We start from the raw sequence: 19,604 nt of genomic DNA, 5'->3' as shown, positions 1-19,604 counted from the left end.
ATAACGTTCATTGTAAGAACACCGAAGCATACTTAATGTTCATTTTTTTCAAGGAAAGGGAAAACTGTTAGTCATTATTTGGGAAAACACACACGTGCGCGTGCGCGCACGCGTGCACACACACACACACACACACACACACTCACCCCTCAAAGAGTATCAGGTGGACCATTGACTTCTCCCCAGGTCAGAGTTTGATGATGGTATTTAGGAGGTAATGTAATCATTTTTGTGTTTATGGATCTCTTCAGACTTTTCTCTGTTTCATTTAAGGTGTATAAAAATTACCTGCTTTTTAAAGAGTCTATGCAGACCTGATACCAACCCTTCTGCATCTTTTTCTGTTTCCAAAGCTTTTGTGCTCTGCTACCTTCATGCCCTCTTAGTTTCATGATCTGCTGCATATATTTCAGTGGTAAACAGTGCTGGGCTCAGAGATAACTCTGTTATTCTGCACACCGGCTCAACTGTGTTAAAATACTTGTAATGACGGTAATTTAGGCACATAGAGCCCAGAGCCCTGGCATATGTACCTCCCTTCTTTCTGTCATAAATGTTAGTGTCTGCACTGACCACACTCCTGTGGTCATTTGGATCACGAGATATTTGCTCATCTGCTGTGTGAAACTACTCTTCATGAAGATTTCTTTTCCTGCTAGACCCGAGTACGCAGAATAATTTGCATGGGGTATAGGCATGTTTAGTAAACTATGAATTCCAGGAAAAATTGAATTATGGAATCATTTACATTCAAAACAGTTCTATAATATATTAAATCGATGATGCTCCATCAGTTGTAAAAACCGAATTCAAATTCTTGAGTGTCTGTTTTCAAGCTTTTTTCTTTCAAAAGACTTATTTTTTATGACTCATTCTTGTAGGACACAGGACCCGTATGAAGTGGCATTTCTTTCTCCATTGTTAAGCAGGGCTCAGATGGCAGGGCGTTAAAGCCCAGAGCTCGGTCCATTCTGAGCCTCCAGAGCCACAGTCACTGCAGTTCAGCTTCATGAGGCCACTTGGGTCATGACAGTGGACGGTGTTAGCCGAAGTACGTAGCAGAGAGGGACGCCAGACACGCTTTGACTGCTGGTGGTCACAGCCGGAGGACACCCTTGCGGCGTGGCTCAGAGCAGGCGGCGTGCCGCAGCCTTGGAGCGGCGAGGATCGGCCGCTCTCCTGTCTCACAGTCACCAATCTCGCTCATGGTGGCTGACGCTTTGCCGCTTCTGTCCCCGCGTCAGGCAGAGACGCTAACCTCTTACAGGACAGCAGCTGGGGCTCATTCTCACTGCATTCTCGGCACTGATAACAGAATCGGGGAGCGGGGGCGTGGAACACAAAATCAGGCAAGTCGGAGACCTGAGACTAGACTCCTTCTCCCTCGCCCTTACTCCCGTATTCAGTCCATCACGAATTTCTCTTGCCGCCTAGATGCCGTTTTAAAGCCGCCCATCTCTGTCCGTCTCCACCACAACCGCTGCGATTACCTTGACCCAAACCACCGTCTCCTTTGAATGCATTTGCCGGGATCACCACAGCGGCCCTAACTGGTCTACCCCTTCTGCTCTGGCCCCTCTTAATTCCTTCTCTGTGGAGCGGCCAGATGAACTTTTAACAGTACAGCTCCTTCAAAGGCTGTCTCCTGCCTTTTTATAATAATGGTTAATCATACTCATCGTCAACATCACGCTGGCAGTGCTTTGACCAAGGCCGATGGTGGGGTGGTCACATACTTTACTGTTCACACAAGGACTTTTTTTTTCTAGCAATATCTTCTCTATTTTTTGTTTATTTTTTTAATATAATGTATCGTCAGATTGACTTACATACAGCACCCAGTGCTCATCCCAACAGGTGCCCTCCTCAGTGCCCATCACCTGCTTTCCCCTCTCCCCCACCCCCATCCACCTTCAGTTTGTTCTCTGTATTTAAGAGTCTCTTATGGTTTGCCTCCCTCACTCTCAGTTTGTGTCTCTTATTTTGCCCTTCCCGTCCCCCACGGTCTTTGGTTAAGTTTCTCAAGATCCACATATGAGTGAAAAGATATGGTATCTGTCTTTGTCTGACTGACTTACTTCACTCAGCATCCATGTTGCTGCAAATGGCATGATTTCATTCTTTCTCATTGCCAAGTTGTATTCCATTGTATATATAAACCGTGTTGTCTTTATCCATTTGTCAGTTGATGGACATTTGGGCTCTTTCCATAATTCGGCTATTGTTGAAAGTGCTGCTGTAAACATTGGGGTACACGTGCCCCTGTGCATCAGCACACCAGTATCCCTTGGGTAAATTCCCAGCAGTGCTATTGCTGGGTCGTAGGGTAGTTCTATCTGTCATTTTTTGAGGAACCTCCACACTGTTTTCCAGAGCGGCTGCACCAGTTTGCATTCCCACCAACAGTGCAAGAGGATTCCCGTTTCTGCACATCCTCCCCAGCATCTAGTTTCCTGATTTGTTCATTTTAGCCATTCTGACCAGCATGAGGTGGTATCTCAGTGTGGCTTTGATTTGTATTTCCCTGATGAGGAGTGATGTTGAGCATCTTTTCATGTGTCTGTTGGCCATCTGGATGTCTTCTTTGGAAAAGTGTCTATTTATCTCTTGTGCCCATTTCTTCACTGGATTATTTGTTTTCAGGTGTGGAGTTTGGGAAGTTCTTTATAGATTTTGGATACTAGGCCTTTCTCCGATACGTCATTGGCAAATATCTTTTCCCATTCCATTGGTTGCCTTTTAGTTTGGTTGATTGTTTCCTTTGCGGTAAGGAAGTTTTTTTTATCTTGGTGAGGTCCCAATAGTTCATTTTTGCTTTTAACTCCCTTGCCTTTGGAGATGTGTCTAGTAGGAAATTTCTGCGACTGAGGTCCAAGAGGTTGTTGCCTGCTTTCTCCTCTAGGATTTTGATGGTTTCCTGCCTCACATTTAGGTCTTTCATCCATTTTGACTTTATTTTTGTGTATGGTGTAAGACAGTGGCCTAGTTTCATTCTTCACATTGCTGTCCAGCTTTCTCAGCACTGTTTGCTAAAGAGACTGTCTTTATTCCATTGGATATTTTTTTCTACTTTCTCAAAGATTAGTTGGCCATACATCTGTGGGTCCAATTTTGGGTTCTTTATTCTATTCCATTGGTCTATGTGTCTGTTTTTGTGCCAATACCATACTGTCTTGATGATAACAGCTTTGTAGTAGAGGTTAAAGTCTGGGATTGTGATGCCTCCCACTTTGGTCTTCTTCTTCAATATTACTTTGGCTGTTCAGGGTCTTTTGTGGTTCCATACAAATTTTAGGATTGCTTATTCTAGCTTCGAGAAGAATGCTGGGGCAATTTTGGTTGGGATTGCATTGAATGTGTAGATTACTTTGGATAGCATTGACATTTTAACCATATTTATTCTTGGAAACCATGAGCATGGAATGGCTTTCCATTTCTTTCTGTTTTCTTCAATATCCTTCATAAACTTTCCATAGTTTTGAGCATACAGATCTTTTATATCTTTGGTTAGGTTTATTCCTAGGTATTTTATAGTTCTTGGTGCAGTTGTGAATGGGATCAGTTTTCTTGATTTCTCTTTCTTTTGCTTCATTATTGGCATATAAAAATGCAACTGATTTCTGTAAATTGGTTTTGTATCCTGCAACTTTGGTGAATTCATGTATTAGTTCTAGGAGTCTTTTGGTGGAGTCTTTCGGGTTTTCCATGTAGAGTATCATGCACACAAGGATATTTTTGAACGTGAAGTGGCACCGTTGAAAATCACACCGCGGGGCGCCTGGGTGGCTCAGTCGGTTAAGCGTCCGACTTCGGCTCAGGTCACGATCTTGCGGTCCGCGAGTTCGAGCCCCGCGTCGGGCTCTGGGCTGATGGCTCAGAGCCTGGAGCCAGCTTCCGATTCTGTGTCTCCCTCTCTCTCGGCCCCTCCCCCGTTCATGCTGTGTCTCTCTCTGTCTCAAAAATAAATAAATGTTAAAAAAAAAATTAAAAAAAAAAAGAAAAGAAAAGAAAATCACACCGCAATGATGTGGAAACCATGATGTTCATTTACCTTGTCTGCAACTCCCTGTAAGGCCTGGGCCATATTCACCCTGCTTCCATTCACTCTCTCTGCACCTGCACATCTGCTTGCTTTTCAGTCTTTTGTACTTTTCAGGTTCACTCCCCATGTTTGCTACCACCACAGGGCCTTTGTGCCTGACATCACTCAAGTGTCTGACTCCTACTGATCTTTTAGCCCTTAGCTTCTGCATGGCATCTCATTAAGTAGGCTAAAGGTTAAATCTTTTTTATATGTTCTTACCACAGTGACAAGTACAATTTAACATTTAATTATTTGAATGAATACTAGTAATAGACTGGTGATATTGTATTATCGATACACCAGTCATAGAATGCAGTGGTCAGCACAATGGCAAAACAACCTCTACACAGCTGGCCCTTGACCAACATGGGTTTGAGCTGTGGGCCTGCCTATCTGTGGGTTCTTTGTGGTGCCAAACTGTAAAGGTACTTTCTCTTCATGAGAGTTTCCTAACCTCTTCTCTTCTCTAGCTCACTGCGTTACAAGAAACAGTATATAATACGTGTTAAGCAACTGTTGATATTATCAGTATGGCTTCTGGTCAGCAGTAGGCTATCAGTAGTTAACTTCTGGGGGGAGTCAGAAGTTGTGTGGGGATTTCTGACTATTGAGGGGGGGTTGGTGCACCTACTGCCCATGTTGTTCAAGGGTCAAATGTATATTTAAATTCTGTATTTTAAGTACAAAAGAAACTGGCTATATGGACTCCAGCTTACTGTAAAAATACAGTCTCTGTCTTAGCACTGTTAATATGCTGTTTATTAATTTATTAAAAATACAGTAATTTAATACTCCACTTTAGCAATTCCACAGAGTAACCCAAAATTTGAGGTTAAAACATGGGTTCGTGAGAAGAGGCTGTCCTCAGTGAGAAACCCTTGGCATTTTGAGTGATAATATACAGAATTGGTGGATTCTGGAACAGATGATCTGGGTTTTAAATGATTTTACCACTCACTGTCTGGGTGGCCTTGAGCAAGTTACTTAGTTTCCCTGGGTCTCCCTTTTACCCATCTGTAGAATGAATATAATAATGGCATCTGGTATTTCATAGGGCTTTTAAGAAAATCAAATTGGGTAGTACCTACAAGATACTTAGAACAGTTTTTGGCACATAGGAGAAATTGAGTGACTACTAGCTGTTACTCTTATCTGTGTTATTGTTACTCTGTTGATTCATTAACGAGATATTTATTCAATATCTGCCTTGTTCCTGGCATTGTTCTAGGTGCTGGGAATTCAGATGTGATCAAGATAGGGCATATTGTGCATTGGGTGTGATCCATTAATACTTCAGTTTCATTGTCGGAGAAGTATCCTGACTGAAATAAATGTCATGGTTTGTTGGGGCACATTGGTGGGGAGGAGTTGGGTCCACTTGAAGGTTGAGTCTGCAGTCACAGAACTGGGGAGCAGTGTAGGGCTGGGAAAGAGCACAGAGAAAGGGCCCCGAGATGGAAAGGGCTTAGCCTGGTTAACAGTTAAAAAGTGAGCATGGCTGGATTGTTTATACGTGAGTAGAGAGGGTAGGGGGCCTAATAGAGACAGGAAGCCGAGGAGGCAGGTACGTGGGGGGGGGGGGGGGGTGGTTTGTATAGAAAAATGACAAGCCATCTAATTCTCCTTAATTTACTGCTGAAGAAGCAGAAAGCCATGTGCCCTGAGCAGGGTCATGTAGAAAATTAGTGATGGGGCTGGAACTAGAAGCTAAGTGTCCCATGTTCATCTATGCATGTGTGTGTGACATACATGTGCACACACATATGTTTTAACTATTGAAGCATATGTATAAAAATTGCACACGTTACATAGAACAATTTTCTGTGAAGTTTCACAAAGTGAGCCCCCCTGTTACACGCACCCCCCCAGCCCGTTACGCCTCCCTGTTACACCCCTCCACTGTTCTATCCCGCAGAGGTAAATTGGTCCTGAACTCTAACACCACACATTAGTTCTGCCTGATTTTGAACTGCTATGAACTTTTGGATGGAAGTGTATGCTGTAGTAACTTCTTTCTGTCTGGCTTCTTGGCCTGCACATGTCTGAGATTCATGTGTGGGGGTGTGCGTGGCAGTAGATGTTGTGTTCCCACTGCTCTGTAGTCTTTTACTCTCGGAGTACGCGGGGGTTTCCAGTTTACTCGCCCACCGGAAGTCCCTAAAGAGACAGGTTTTGTGTGTGTGTGTGTGTGTGTGTGTGTGTGTGTGTGTGTGTGTGTGTGATGAAAGATGGATTGTAATTCCTGTCATTTACGTGTGCATGTTAATCTTGCTTGTCTTTTATTTTTTTAACCAGTTGAAGTCTCTATGGAAACATTTCTTTTAGAGCCCACTTTGATACCAAGTGGGTATCCCTTGGTCACTTTGAAAATATAATGCCTGGTTGAAACCCAGACTTGCATGACTAGAGATCACCCACTATGCCCCTTTGTTAAAGAGGTATTAATCATAAATGGAAATAGGTTGGATGAATTTGTCACGTTTTCAAATGGTGCTGATCATTGAGCTTTTCAGCCTTTTGAAATATTATCTAGGGTATTACATGCTTCCAGGAGGTCAAGGATGATTGGCTACTTAATTGGGCCAAATAGCCATCATTTATACTTGTTAAAATTAGGTCTCTTTAAATAAGTGATTGATTAATTGGATGTATGCCATTTTCATGTGTATTTCATTCAATTTTTTTTCTTTGTCTCTCTTTTTTTTTTTTTTGAACATTTCAGATGATGTCGTGCCGTATTTTAAGACAGAGCCAGGCCTGCCGCAGATCCACCTGGAAGGCAACCGCCTTGTTCTCACTTGCCTCGCTGAAGGGAGCTGGCCTTTGGAGTTCAAGTGGATGCACAATGACAGTGAGCTCACCACCTACAGCAGCGAATATAAGTAATTGATTGCTTGAAAATAAGATTCCGTTTCAGGCTGATGTGTTTAGAGTATTTGCCTTTTGGGCCATAATAGCACAAGAGGTGAAAATATTTGATTGAATTTCTAATGCATTAGGATTAAAGGGTTAGATTTAATTAGAATGTGATTTAATATTCTGATCGACATTGTATTTATACCTAGGAAGTGTATCATTATATTTGTAAAAGGAAGTCTGTTAGCAAAATTACCAGACTGAAAAAAGTTGTAGTTACAGAGGGATGCAAGTAACAGGTTTCGCGTGATAAATTTGCACTCTTGTGGCAACGGCCCCACCCGCCAGTGTCGTTCGTATTCAACGAGCATGAATATTTAGACAGAGATCTTTAAATCAGGAGCTTCTGGAGCTCTGAGGCGTCAACAGAAAATTTACCTGGCTGACTTTCAGAGTCAGGACAGGGAGGATGGAAGTGTGGGGGAGGGGCGTGAGCACAGCATCTCATCCAGCAAGGATGTTCACTCGAGTCCTGGGTGCGGCTGCAGTGAGCCCAACACGGGGCAGAGAACAAGTAGTGAGTGGGGACGAGGACGAGATGCATTCGCGTAGGAGGTGTGGCTTCACCCAGCACTAGTGGCACCAGCTCTCGAGCCTCCGTGTCTCCTTGTGGTGCCAAGGTCTTTCAGGTTTGAATCTCAACTTGAGCTTCCGTTTCTGTGTGGGCTGGTTATACCAGATGCAACAGTTCTGAGGAGGATGGAGAACTAGTGACTTCCTAAAAAGTCCAAAAGGTCCCCAGATCAGCGCAATCAGCAATGTCATGCTCTTATTTAACTAAGAGAATTGGCTGTTCAGAGGTGTTTTAAATAGAGTAATGAGTTCTCAACGTGGGGCATAACCCATTACCCACTCTCTTGAAAAGTCAGAGGTTTGGGGCACCTGGCTGGCTCCGTCGGAATAGCATGTGACTCTTGATCGAGGGGTTGTGAGTTCAAGCCTCATGCTGGCTGTAGAGACTACTTAAATAAACTTAAAAAAATAAAAGAGGGGCACCTGGGTGTCTAAGTCCATTAAGAGTTCGATGCCTGATTTTGGCCCAGGTCATGATCTCATAGTAGATCGAGCCCTCCTCAGGCTCTGCTTTGACATCACAGATCCTGCATGGGATTCTCTCTCTCCCCCTTTCCTCCTTCTTTCTTCCCCCCTCTCAAAATAAATAAGCTTAAAAAAATAAAAACTTACCTGCTATTTACCTTTTGGGATGAGCACTGGGTGTTGTACGGAAACCAATTTGACAATAAATTTCATATATTGAAAAATAAATAAAATTGTAAGATTTCATATAAAAATCCACTCTCTGATCCCTGTTGATCAGTCAGAAGGCCTGGCCACTCAGCTCTGCCTCCGCAACCCTCCCCACCCCACCCCCAGAAGCAGGTGCTGGCCAGTGCTCCCCTTCAGGAAGGGCACAGCCCTTCTGGCTCTCAGTGCTCTGGTCCCCACATCATCTGTATGATGCCACACTTGCTTTGCTCAGTTCTCTTCTTCCCCTGCCCTTTGTAGACATAAGAGTTTGTGACCACCTCTCTCATGATCAGGCCTGTACTGTCAGACTATCTGCTGTTGTAGGAGCAATTTATCGTAATAGTTACGAGCATGTTGACATCAACAGACCCAGGTTTGAATCCCAGCTAACTACCAATTAGCATTAGCAGTGTGATCTCCTGCAAGCCACTTATCAGTTCCACTTTTAACGTCTGCAAAATGGGGCTGATCGTATCTCATTTGTCGTGTTGTGAGCGTTAAAAGGCTCTAATGTAGGTAAAACAGTGTATGTTCTGGCCCACAAGCAATCTGCTAATAAATCCTAGGTGATACTGTATATCATCATAATGAGACGTTAGAGTACTTGGTTTGTTAGGAGGGGCATAAGAAAGAAAAAGACAAAAAGTAAGCTTAGAAATGAGAAGCATGTGTGAGTAATGGGCTTTAACAGCAGGTGCCTTGAATTCGGATACTTCTATTCAATTTACTATGTGTGTGACTTTGGACAGGTTACCTAACCAGTTTGATCTTGCTTTTCTCATCTGTAAAATGGGTATAATAAAACCCAATTCAGAGGGTTCTCATAAAAATGAAATGACATAATGTTTTGTCTGCCCCTGGGAGAAAGGGATGAAGTCTCAGAAGAATCCAGATTGTTCTTCCATATAAAAAATAGTAATGTGGATGATCTATAATGATGGTGTTCAGATTGGGGTATGTGGTCATGGATAGTGGCAAAGGAATTGCTTTCTAGATGTTCAGTTTCCATATGTGTGTTTTCTGAGGTTGAGCTGACTGAGAACATGCCTTTTTGCAGACACTCGGGATTCTGCCCTTTTGTGCTGTTTCCCCCAGTTCGCCGAAGGAAGGCTCACTTTCCCCATCTGAGTCCTCCTGTGGAACTGCCTCTCAGGTGCAGGACGAGTGCCTAGGTCCAAATATTTGGCTTGAACAAAATGAGGGGCTCTTTTAAACAACCCCTGAAGAGCTACTTGGCCTCTAGTCTATACATATTCCTTTTAAGGAAAAGTAGGGCTCTAGAAATGGGATATTTTGACCATTCTTGGATTTTTTAAAAAAAAAAATTGGGACATGTTGTATATAGGTAGGCAGCAAGAGCTGTACCATTTTTTTGACACAACCCCGCCATTTCCATTCTCCAACTGTCCTCAGAGAATATATTGTGCCTCAAGGGACGTGTAGTGAGAGCAAAGGAAAGAGCGCGTGCAAGTTAGATCCCCACGGCTGAGGGCACCTTGTCTTCTCCGGGCAGCATGCTCACAGCGGCGCCCCGGGGTGTGTCCACTTACACGAAGCAGAAGCAGAGTATTCCAGAGCTGTTGGAAAGAAGAAACAAGCTGTGAAATGCTCTTTAATGAAGCACACTGTGTCTGCATTTCACCCTCCTCTGTAATGAGGCTGAGGGCTCAGTGGCACATTTCAAGGAGGAGGAGGAAGAAAGTTCTGTTTACTTCCATCAGAACCATGTTGTATCGTGATGTACGAAGAACATGCATGACAGGAAAGTTAGGGCTTTGTATTTTCTCAAACACTTATTCAGAAGATACTTTCATTAACTTCTGCAAAAAAGATGATTTGAGATTCTAAATCCATATCCTTTTTCATTAATTTCCTGTGTTTTGATTGTTGCTATGCTTCAATCTCTTCTCTAGTTTATTTCCTTCTTCCGTGTACTCTTTAGATTTAAATGAACTGTATGCAAATATGTGGTCAGTACTTTCTCTTTGTTGTTAATTTGTATCCAATTTTATTTATTCTAATAGTAAATAACTTGCCATTTAATGAAATAAAAAGTAATTGAAAAAAAAACCAACCACTATCCTCCCATTAAGAGACACATTTTCTAAGTTTTTAATGCTTAATAATTATATTTCAAAGTTTGTGATACATTTATGTTTTTTTGATAAACTATGTAATATAATAGTTGCCGTGACCCTGTAATACAGGAGAATTTTTTTAGCACTTAGAATGTTTTGATCAAAGGACATCCTTTTTAAATTGCCATTTGTATGTGTTTTTTGTATTTCAGAGAAGTATGATGGATAATCAAGAAGTATCTTTGAAGCATAACAATATATTACATTAGAATAAAATTCTTTGGGATAAATAGACCTACTAATTAAGTTCAAAGAGTAAAAAGGAGCAGTATGAAGGTTCCTATCTGTTAAAGAGTTCATTATTAAAGAAGGGATGATGTGTACTTCAAAATCATTATATTGTTTATATTCCATTGGATGCATGTAAAACAGCGGTGTAATAGTTTTATTCTAAAATGCTAAACCATACACCATGCCACGGTTATATGTGCAGCTGTTTAGACTTAGGATAAAACAGTTCTGCTGTCCACTTGAAAATGTGCAAGGAGGTGGAGGTTTTTTTGGCGTTGCTCTTTGCACTAGACATTTTACCTGTTAATTTGACACTCCCTGGATAATCCTCAGGAAGGCAAAGCATTGTGGGTCACTGAGGCAGGATTGCAGGGGCAGCTCATTATACGTGGACCATTACAATGGGGTAGATGCTTCCTTCCCATTTCCCTGGAAACTTAGTAGGAAGAGATGGGTGGTTCTAAAGCACCAACAGTTTGGGAACAACGTGGTAAATTACATTCTGTTCACTGAGGGCTTCAGACACCAAGATGGGTTGTCAAGGATCCATAGTATTTTGTCCTCCCTTTTTTCAAGAAATAAACGCTGCCCAAAAAGCTCATGCTCTTTTTTCAAATTACTCTTTCATCTACTTCCTTCCAATAAGCACCTTCAGCTATCATATGTTAACCTCCATTAGACATTCTAAGACTCAAATTGAAAAACATGGCTACTTTATGAAAATGGTAGCAGTTTTTTCTCTGAAATTGAGTCCCTCTCCCCCCCCCCCTTTGATGTCAGTATGAAAATGCTAATCCTGTAAAGGAAAATAATATAAACTCAGCTTTTCCAGCTTTGACTGGAAATAGCATTTTCTTTGCTGCTTGTGTTACAAACTGCCCCCCAAATTTCAGTGAGTTGCAAATGTTATTCCCATGGATGCTTAAATCCACATTCAGGCATAGGTGATCCTGTAGCCACAATTGTAATAGTTAGGTCATTAAACCAGGTTTGCATAGCTGTCAAAGGCAGATGGGTCTCTTTTTTTTTTCCCCCAGAAAGTATTTATTCTCAATTACTTTCTACTTGGAGATAAAAAATTACATTCGAATACAGGTAGATAGATGTCTAAGCCAATAATTTCTTAGTGCTAGGCGTACTATTCATTTTGTACCAGGAAGGATAATTGGATACTGTGAAGTGCTAAAAATCTTATATCTCCTTACGTGACCCGTCTCTGTGGTTCAGTTTCTGTGACAGTATAAACAATACAAACTTGATGGATGATTCTTTTTTTTTTTTTATTCCAGTAAGAAAATAGGGGTGGTTAAGGACAAAGTAACTTTTTTCTTATGTCTTAAGAAGAAAAATTTCACAGTATCAACAAAAATTATTAAATACCTGGGAATAACCTTTATAAGAACCTACACGAAGAAAAGTGGAAAGCCTCACTGGGAGATATAAAAGAGAATCCTAGATAGGAAATCTGCACAACGTAAAACTAGACAAAGTATATGAAACAGTTGTATCCAAGACAGAAACCAGAAACAGAAACCAGAAACCAGAGACAGAAACCAAGCGAGCCCTCTGACTGGCCCAGCTTTTCTTCTGTGCCAGAATTTCCAGGCTGTGGCTGTGGGGGCGGGGGGCACTAATACCCAGAGGACTCCTGAGTTGAGGAGATTGGAGAATCCAGAGGGATCAAGGCCGAGTGCCCGAGAAAGGGAATCTAGAGGTCTACAGCGGTTCTGTGTTGAGTGTTTGGCAGAATATTTATCAGCACGTTTGGTGGGGAGACTCCCCAAGGCCAGGGAAAGGGCTGCCCAGAAGTGATGGCCGTACTTCCCATGCTCGCCACAGGGCTGGGTGGACGACCTGTTCTCACCAGCCATACCCCAAATTCTCATAATTTATGGGGTTATGGGATAGAGGATTCATAAGTATCTTGGGTCTGTAGTGGGAATTATTAGCCCTTGACCAAATGCAGTTCTGATCCTGCCTAAGATTTTATAAACAAGACCAGGAAGGATCAAACGACTTTCAAGTATCTTTGAAGCATCAGAGAGCAAAGCCCAAGGATGTTTATAGGAATACAAAAATATCTAGCACCAAACAGGGTAAAATCCACAATGTCTAGAATGGAATCAAAGATTATTAGGCATGTAAAGAGGAAGGAAGGCATGACCCTTAAGGAGGACAAAAATCAATCTATTAATCTATCGAGCCAAAGCTGGCACATATGTTAGAATTAGCGGAGAAAGGCACTGTTGAAACATCATAACCGTATTCCCTGTGATCAAAGCTAAATACATACAAGATGTTAAAAGGCCGAAATCAAACTCCTGAGGATGAAACCTGTGATATCTGAGATGAAAAACACACTGGATGGGAGAGTAGCAGAGTAGATGTTGCAGAAGAAAATGTTAGTAAACTTAAAGATACAGCAGTGGGATTATCCACAATGAAAGGCAGATACAAAAAAAAAAAAAAAAAAAAAAGGAATCAAACACAATGAAAAGAGCATTAGTGACTTACAGGACAACTTCTGAGAGTCTAATGTGAGTGTGTTTGGAATCCCAAAGGAGGCAGGAGTGGAAAAATTGAAGAAATCAGATGGCAGATGCTCTCCAGTTGATGAAACCTACAGACCCCCAAGTGCGGGAAGCTCCTCTGGTCCCTGTAGTGGTGTTACTGGCCAGTGCAATAAGGAAGAAAAGTACAAAAGAAATAGCATCTAGATTGTAAGACATAAAAATGTCTTTGATTGAAGGTCTTTATTTCTACATCGTCTATGTAGAAAATGTGACGTTGTCTATAAACAAGCTGCTAAAGCTAGTAAGTGGGCTTAGCAGTGTTCCAAGACGTAAGATCAGTGTTCAGAAATCTTCAGACTCTGAGACAAAGCAGCTAATTAGGCTTCATTACTACATCATGGGAAAGACTCCTCTACATGTTTTTTGTTTTGTTTTGCTTTTGATCTGCTGTGTCCCCCAGTCACCAAGAGGAAAGGTCTGTTTAACTGAGAACTCTTCCGTTAGGTGACATGTGATGACCCACTGGTTTCTCCATCATCTCACTGAACTGAGTGCAACACCCACCCGCGTCTTTGCGCAAGGGCGTGGTGCCCCCAGCTGTCTGGTTTCAGTTTTCCCGTCTTGGTTTATAGTCACTCTTTTCTGCTGCTTAATTCTCCACTGGTCCTGTCCTCTTTGAACTGCCCAGCTCACAATAATCACAGTTATATTTTGGCTCAAATGAACTAGTCTTACACAGTTTGGTTCCGAGAAGTAGAATCCCTTATAGGCCCATGCTGCTTACAGCTCTGGGTCCTAAGATCTCCTTCTTAACGTGTTTCAGTCTGGGGTTTTCATTTCAGTATTTTGCTTGTGAAAGAAGCCAGCTATAGACTCATTCCACTTGTGATTATTATTTTTTAATGTCACATAGGAAATTTATAAAAAAAAGAATCGAAAGCCTAATTATTTATCATCTCCTCTCACAAAAGAAGAATGAAAGTAATCCCAAGAAAGGTATAAGTGGCTTACAGTTTTTTTTTTTTTTTCATAACCTTTTTTTCCCACTTTGAATAAGATTGGGCTTTGGGCCAAGATAGGAAAGTTTATTATAGAACTTGGTTGTTTATTTTCATGCAAAATAGATATTTTTATACCAGCATAAAAAAATTAAATTGTGGGGGATAGTCTTATCTGAAGTGGCCTGAAATGAATGTAGACCCCCCCATTCAAAGAAAAGAGCCTCATATCTAGTTTTTTTTTTTTTTTTTTTTTTTAATGTTTGTTTATTTTTGAGAGAGAGAAAGAGTGTGAGCAGGGGCAGGGCAGAGAGAGAGGGAGACACAGAATCCGAAGCAGGCTCCAGTCTCTGAGTTTTGACGGCACAGAGCCTGGTGTGGGGCTCGAACTCGCAAACTGTGAGATCATGACCTGAACCAAAGTCCAATGCTTAACTGACTGAGCTATGCCAGTGCCCTGTGCCTTAGATCTAGTTTTAATGGGCATGAGAGTTCTGTTTTGTGAATTGAATTATGTCACCTGACTTCAGAGGGAGAAGCACGGATGTGCCTTCGCTATTCTGAACCACGGTGGGACTGTTAGACCTGTGTCCTTAGAGTAGCTCGCTGTTGTTGGAAGAACCTCTCAACAGTAAGTAGCCAGTCTACAACCAGGCAGCATTTTGTCAGACACTTGCTAAGCTTTTAGCGCTGCACATTCAGGAAAACTCAGAACAGGTTTATTTGTCCCAGTTTTGGGGGGATTGTTTATCGCCTAATGGTTCTTAGTGGTTTGCCAGGAAGCCATGAGTTCTAAAAGAGAGGATTCCAAGAGGCATTATTTAGGGTTTTCTGTGGCCACGGTGAGTGCTTGGTAACGTGAAAAGATTTTCCAGCCACGGTTATTTTGGCTGTGCTCTGGAGGGTAGGCCTTGGGGGGTTCTAGGACGAACCACAGGGGCAAACTCTCTCTGATGGAAATGGAAAGGGAAGTTGTTGCCTGGACGCCGGGTTGGTCCCCGAACCACCGGCAGACTGAAGGAGCCTTCAGAGCCAAATCGGCCCAGGAGCCGTTCCCCCCGGGGCTCCTGCCGCTGCTCCCACTGGGCCCGGGATGCCGTTGTTTGAGCCTCTGCCCCGACTGGCACTGGACACCGCGCTGTGCCCCTGGTCCAGGGCTCTGCTGAGCACCAGCACCGATGCCGTCCGACTGCTTCTCCATTAGCCCCACTCCTCAGCCTCAGGTCTAAAAACCCAGAGTACGTGTGTCCAGGGGTCTGCCTCCACTGAGACCCACAGAGTGGAAAATTCTCCAAACACAGGACAGTGCTCTAGATCCTAGGCAGCCCAAACCAGGTCACACGTTCACTCCAGGCAGGGCTAGTCAGGCCATTGTTTACGGGTCGAAATGGAGCTCAGGTTGCTTGTTAGAGAAACCCTGAGATGGTTCATGTGGCCCACCCTGAGAAGCACTTCAGAACTGAGGTATTCTCCTACTTGAGCAGAAATGGACGTTTAAACCCTTGGTTTTATTGTGATTTTGTGCTTGATTTTCTTTAATTTGCTCTTCCTGATAACGAACTGGCCCTGGAAAATGTTCTGTTAGTCTAGTAGAAACTCTGCCTTTATCCAGTGAATACAAACATTCCCTGCTGTGTTTATTTGAAATAGGAGCAGGCATTTTCTATATTTTGGTGGCATATGGTGCTAAGATTTTATCATACTTTCTTCTAAAGAGCCAGGAAACTTTCTCTGCTTAAAAATGTGTGTTTATAAACAATGGGCTTGCAGTGAATATTCCCATCTGTTAGGTGAACATAATTTGTGTAGGAATTCCTGTAATAGGTGGAGTACTTTGCAACTTTTTTGTATATTTTTTCCCTGGCGAGACATGAGACTAAAGAGTTGGTACGGAACAGCATATGCCTAATACTCAATTTTGTATCTGCTCCTCCCTGTGGTTTGAAAACACTGCTATTTTCGTGCATTAGTACATACGATTACTGTAGAAATTCATAAGAATTTAAAATCTATTTAGGACCCCACAAGAGACAGAAAATGGAATGGATAACAATTATATAATCGTGGACACGTTGCAGAGGTGACACTGTGCGTGTGGTTTTTTTCAAACACGTGCTCCCGTGACTCGTGTTATTTCATTTCAAAACACCCATGTTGGCTTTGTGTCAACTTAATCTCAAAACCCCTCCTTATTATAATCACAGTTTTGTAACCATCAAAGCTGCTCATCCTTCCAGTCTTGACTTGTCATTTAAATAAATGGCGTTGACTCTTTGTGTTCAGTTTGATCTTACTCTGATTATCCACACTAATTAATTTTGTGTTTGAGATGAGCCATTCCTCAGAATAGAATAAAATTTTGAAGATTAAAACTCAGCGATATTTTTTCATAAAAGATTTTATTAATCTTGTCATGGGACTGTCAAGATGGTTATCAGAGGGAAAACATACTTTGATTAATATTTGCTTAGTGCTGAATTACCTATATTGTCCAAGTGTTTTATTCACTTAAAAATTAGGCCTTTAAGTTCCTTTTTCAGGTTGACTAATTGGACATACTTGAATAAAAAGTTGAGCAATCAGTTGAATATAAAAGTGATTTCAAGCTATGCTTAGGAACTGAGCCAAGAAAGCTTACCATACGTGGTGCTTTTTACCTGAGTTTTAAAAGTTTCTGGTTATCCTTTGTTAGGAGAAGTAGTTTTAAATTGATGATAATTATGTACGGAACCTCTCTGTAATGAAGGATAGCATCACTCAGTTTTCTCTTTTTCGGAAGATAGGCTACCTTTAGACTGGGTTTTAGCTCTCTGTTTTCTTTTTTGTAGTACACACCTTCCCATGTGTAAGAAGTAGCCAGGACTCAGCCTCATTCTTGGTTTGTTTGTGAACATGGCCTAGAAACCAGTTAGTGTACTCTCTCAGGTATTGTGAAAGGTTGGGGCTCCAGAGCTATAAAACCCACTTCAAGTGGTCCTTGGTTATGAATCTTATTTGCTTATGGATTTCAAAACATCCTAAGTTATAAAACTAACCATAAACCTAAAGCAGGGCTTTTATGGAAACTGTATCTTCTAAGTACATTTTTTTTCTACTATGAAATGTTACTGAAGTTTTTAGAAAGACTTTGATTTGAAGGATGACGATTGCTTACAGCCACAACAATGGAAAATACAAGTGAAACCACCTTTCAGTTATCCAAAATGTTTTTAAAGTTAATGTCAGACCGTGTGTGGGGAAGTGGGCAAGGGAAGTGTGTGAATTATGTTGGGGGGGTGGTCTGCAACACTGAGTGTCCCTGCTCTCTGCCTCGATGACACCCGTGTCTCATCCTGAAAGTGTTGCTTGAATTTTTATATAGAGTGACACAACACATTATATAAAGATGGTTTCCAGTTCTAGAAATAACTTTTAGAAATTCCGATAGAATTATAACACTTTTTGTTGAAAGGTCTAGTTTACATGTAATGACCTTCAGCTGTTTCACATTTGTCATGTGTTCAGCTAGTTGTGCGTGATAAGTACTCCATGCATGGCATCGTGCTGGGTGCCAGGGCACAGTCATGAGCCGGGCAGGTCTAGAGGCTGGTTGCTTGTGCCAGTGACCGCCTAGCTGGGGAGACAGACATCGATTATGTAGTGTCACAAGTAAGTTGCATTTGGGGTCAGCGTGTTGGCCACGGAAGGATTGCATAGACGGTTCACCAAAAATGCTTGTTGAACACTTGCAACATGTGGTGCCAGAACTGCTCTAGACACAGAACCGTTAATACTTCTTTTTGGTGTTTGGCAGGTACATTATCCCGTCCTTACAGAGGCTTGACGCTGGGTTTTACCGCTGTGTGGTGCGAAACAGGATGGGAGCTCTCTTGCAGAGAAGATCAGAAGTTCAAGTCGCATGTATGTGTGCATTGGAAAAGTCTCCAAGTGATGAATCACAGAAACAAAGTGTCTGTGGGGAATGCCGATCACAATCACTGTTACCTGTTGTGGGAATTGAGACTGTGTCTCAGATTCTCTTGGGGATAGGGTCATTGCTAAAATTTGTTGGGAGACAAGTAGCCAGTGTAGCTGGCCCAGTGATGGTGTTGGGGCTAATGAGGCAAATAGCCCTTGTGTAAAATTCACCCTTCAGGGGCTCTGTCAGGCACTGTGGAGGACAAAAAGACATAAAAAATGAACAGGATGCCTTCTCTTTTATGAATTAGCTGCTCGTGGCTTTTATTATCATTGTTATGTTGAGATTCAAATGTTTTTCAAATAAAAAATTAAACCCAATTAGGTAAAATTTCTTCAGTTCATAATCAGTTCTTTCCAGCAATTTGTTTAGAAATCCTTTAGCTCCACGATAAAAAGTACATGGATGGTAATGTCCTAGACGGTATTACTGTCTAGGTATTACTGTTGGGGACCTGATGCATCCTCTGTGGGCAAGACTCATTTTAGAGAATGCGGCTTCTGAAAGTAACTGAAGGGGAGATACCAGAATGCAGGGAGTTTGCACGTCGTTAGCAGGAATTGGAGAGACAAGCTGGTCTGCACAAAGCACTTAATACTTTCCTAGTCCAAAACCTGGCAAGGTAGGGTCCTTCTAAAACGGCCTGTCAGCTTTATTACATTTTGAATTTACTACCGAAATGTCTCTTCATTTAAAAGAAAGCAGAAAGTGTTATGCTACTTTAAATTACATATTAATACGTTGTAACGGATTTGAGAGAACTCGAGAGATCCTAAACTGGACTGTGCCAACCAAAAAAGACAGTATTTTCTCTTTGTTATTTTGACCGCAGGTAAGGCCTATAGTTTTCAGTGTCACTGTGTCAAAGAAAACAATTTCTAGTTACTCGTCTGTCTCTACACGTTTAGTTATGTTTTTAATTACTAGGAAGGCTTAGCTTTTCTGAATTGTGGTGAAGTCACTCAGCTAAATCTTACTGCAGGATAATTTGGAACTTGTATTCAATTGAATAATTGAAAACATAATTAATAAATATGAATTTCAGTTCAATACCCCAAACATATTTGAATAAGTTAACAGCTTGGAATTTATGGTAATGTATTAAATTCTATTGAATAAAATTAAATTTTGGACTTTTTCTTGGTTAATTATTTATATCCTTGTTTCTAGAAATTTATCTTTGGCTCTTAGACTTTTTCTCTTCTTTTTGTTAACGAGCTTCACTTTAAAAATAACTGTGACTGTTCACCTCATCTGTTTCATCTCCTAGAATATTAAATGCTGTTTATTACATAGGAAATAATTTCCTCTGAATAAAAATTCCATTGATAATATAGATTTGCTATGGACTATTCCAAATTAAATACATTGAGACAAAAAGACAGCATATAAGTCAAATCTGTGTGTATACACATGTATCTGTCTCTAATCCTAACATAGACATTTTTCAAAAGTTTCAAATGTTACTAATTTAAAAATTGGTGTCCTCTGCCCACATTCTAATGACTTCGTTTTTTC

General features: G+C 41.5%; 1 protein-coding gene across 3 annotated transcripts in view; it reads left to right on the top strand.

Moving 5' to 3' along the window:
* Nucleotides 1-19,604, top strand: part of SDK1 (sidekick cell adhesion molecule 1) — an 879,729-nt gene that overhangs the window by 348,551 nt on the left and 511,574 nt on the right. For all 3 annotated transcript variants that reach the window (XM_053894114.1, XM_053894115.1, XM_053894113.1), the window contains exons 2-3: nucleotides 6,807-6,966; nucleotides 17,922-18,028. In XM_053894114.1, the coding sequence (XP_053750089.1) occupies nucleotides 6,807-6,966; nucleotides 17,922-18,028 (267 nt within the window). The remainder of the gene's footprint in view (nucleotides 1-6,806; nucleotides 6,967-17,921; nucleotides 18,029-19,604) is intronic.

The sequence above is a fragment of the Panthera pardus genome, unplaced genomic scaffold, assembly GCF_024362965.1.
Source record: "Panthera pardus isolate Hobbes unplaced genomic scaffold, ASM2436296v1 HiC_scaffold_4, whole genome shotgun sequence".
NCBI classification, from domain to species: domain Eukaryota; kingdom Metazoa; phylum Chordata; class Mammalia; order Carnivora; family Felidae; genus Panthera; species Panthera pardus.
The sequence above is the reverse complement of the archived record's forward strand: the minus strand, read 5'-3'. Positions and strand labels throughout refer to the sequence as shown.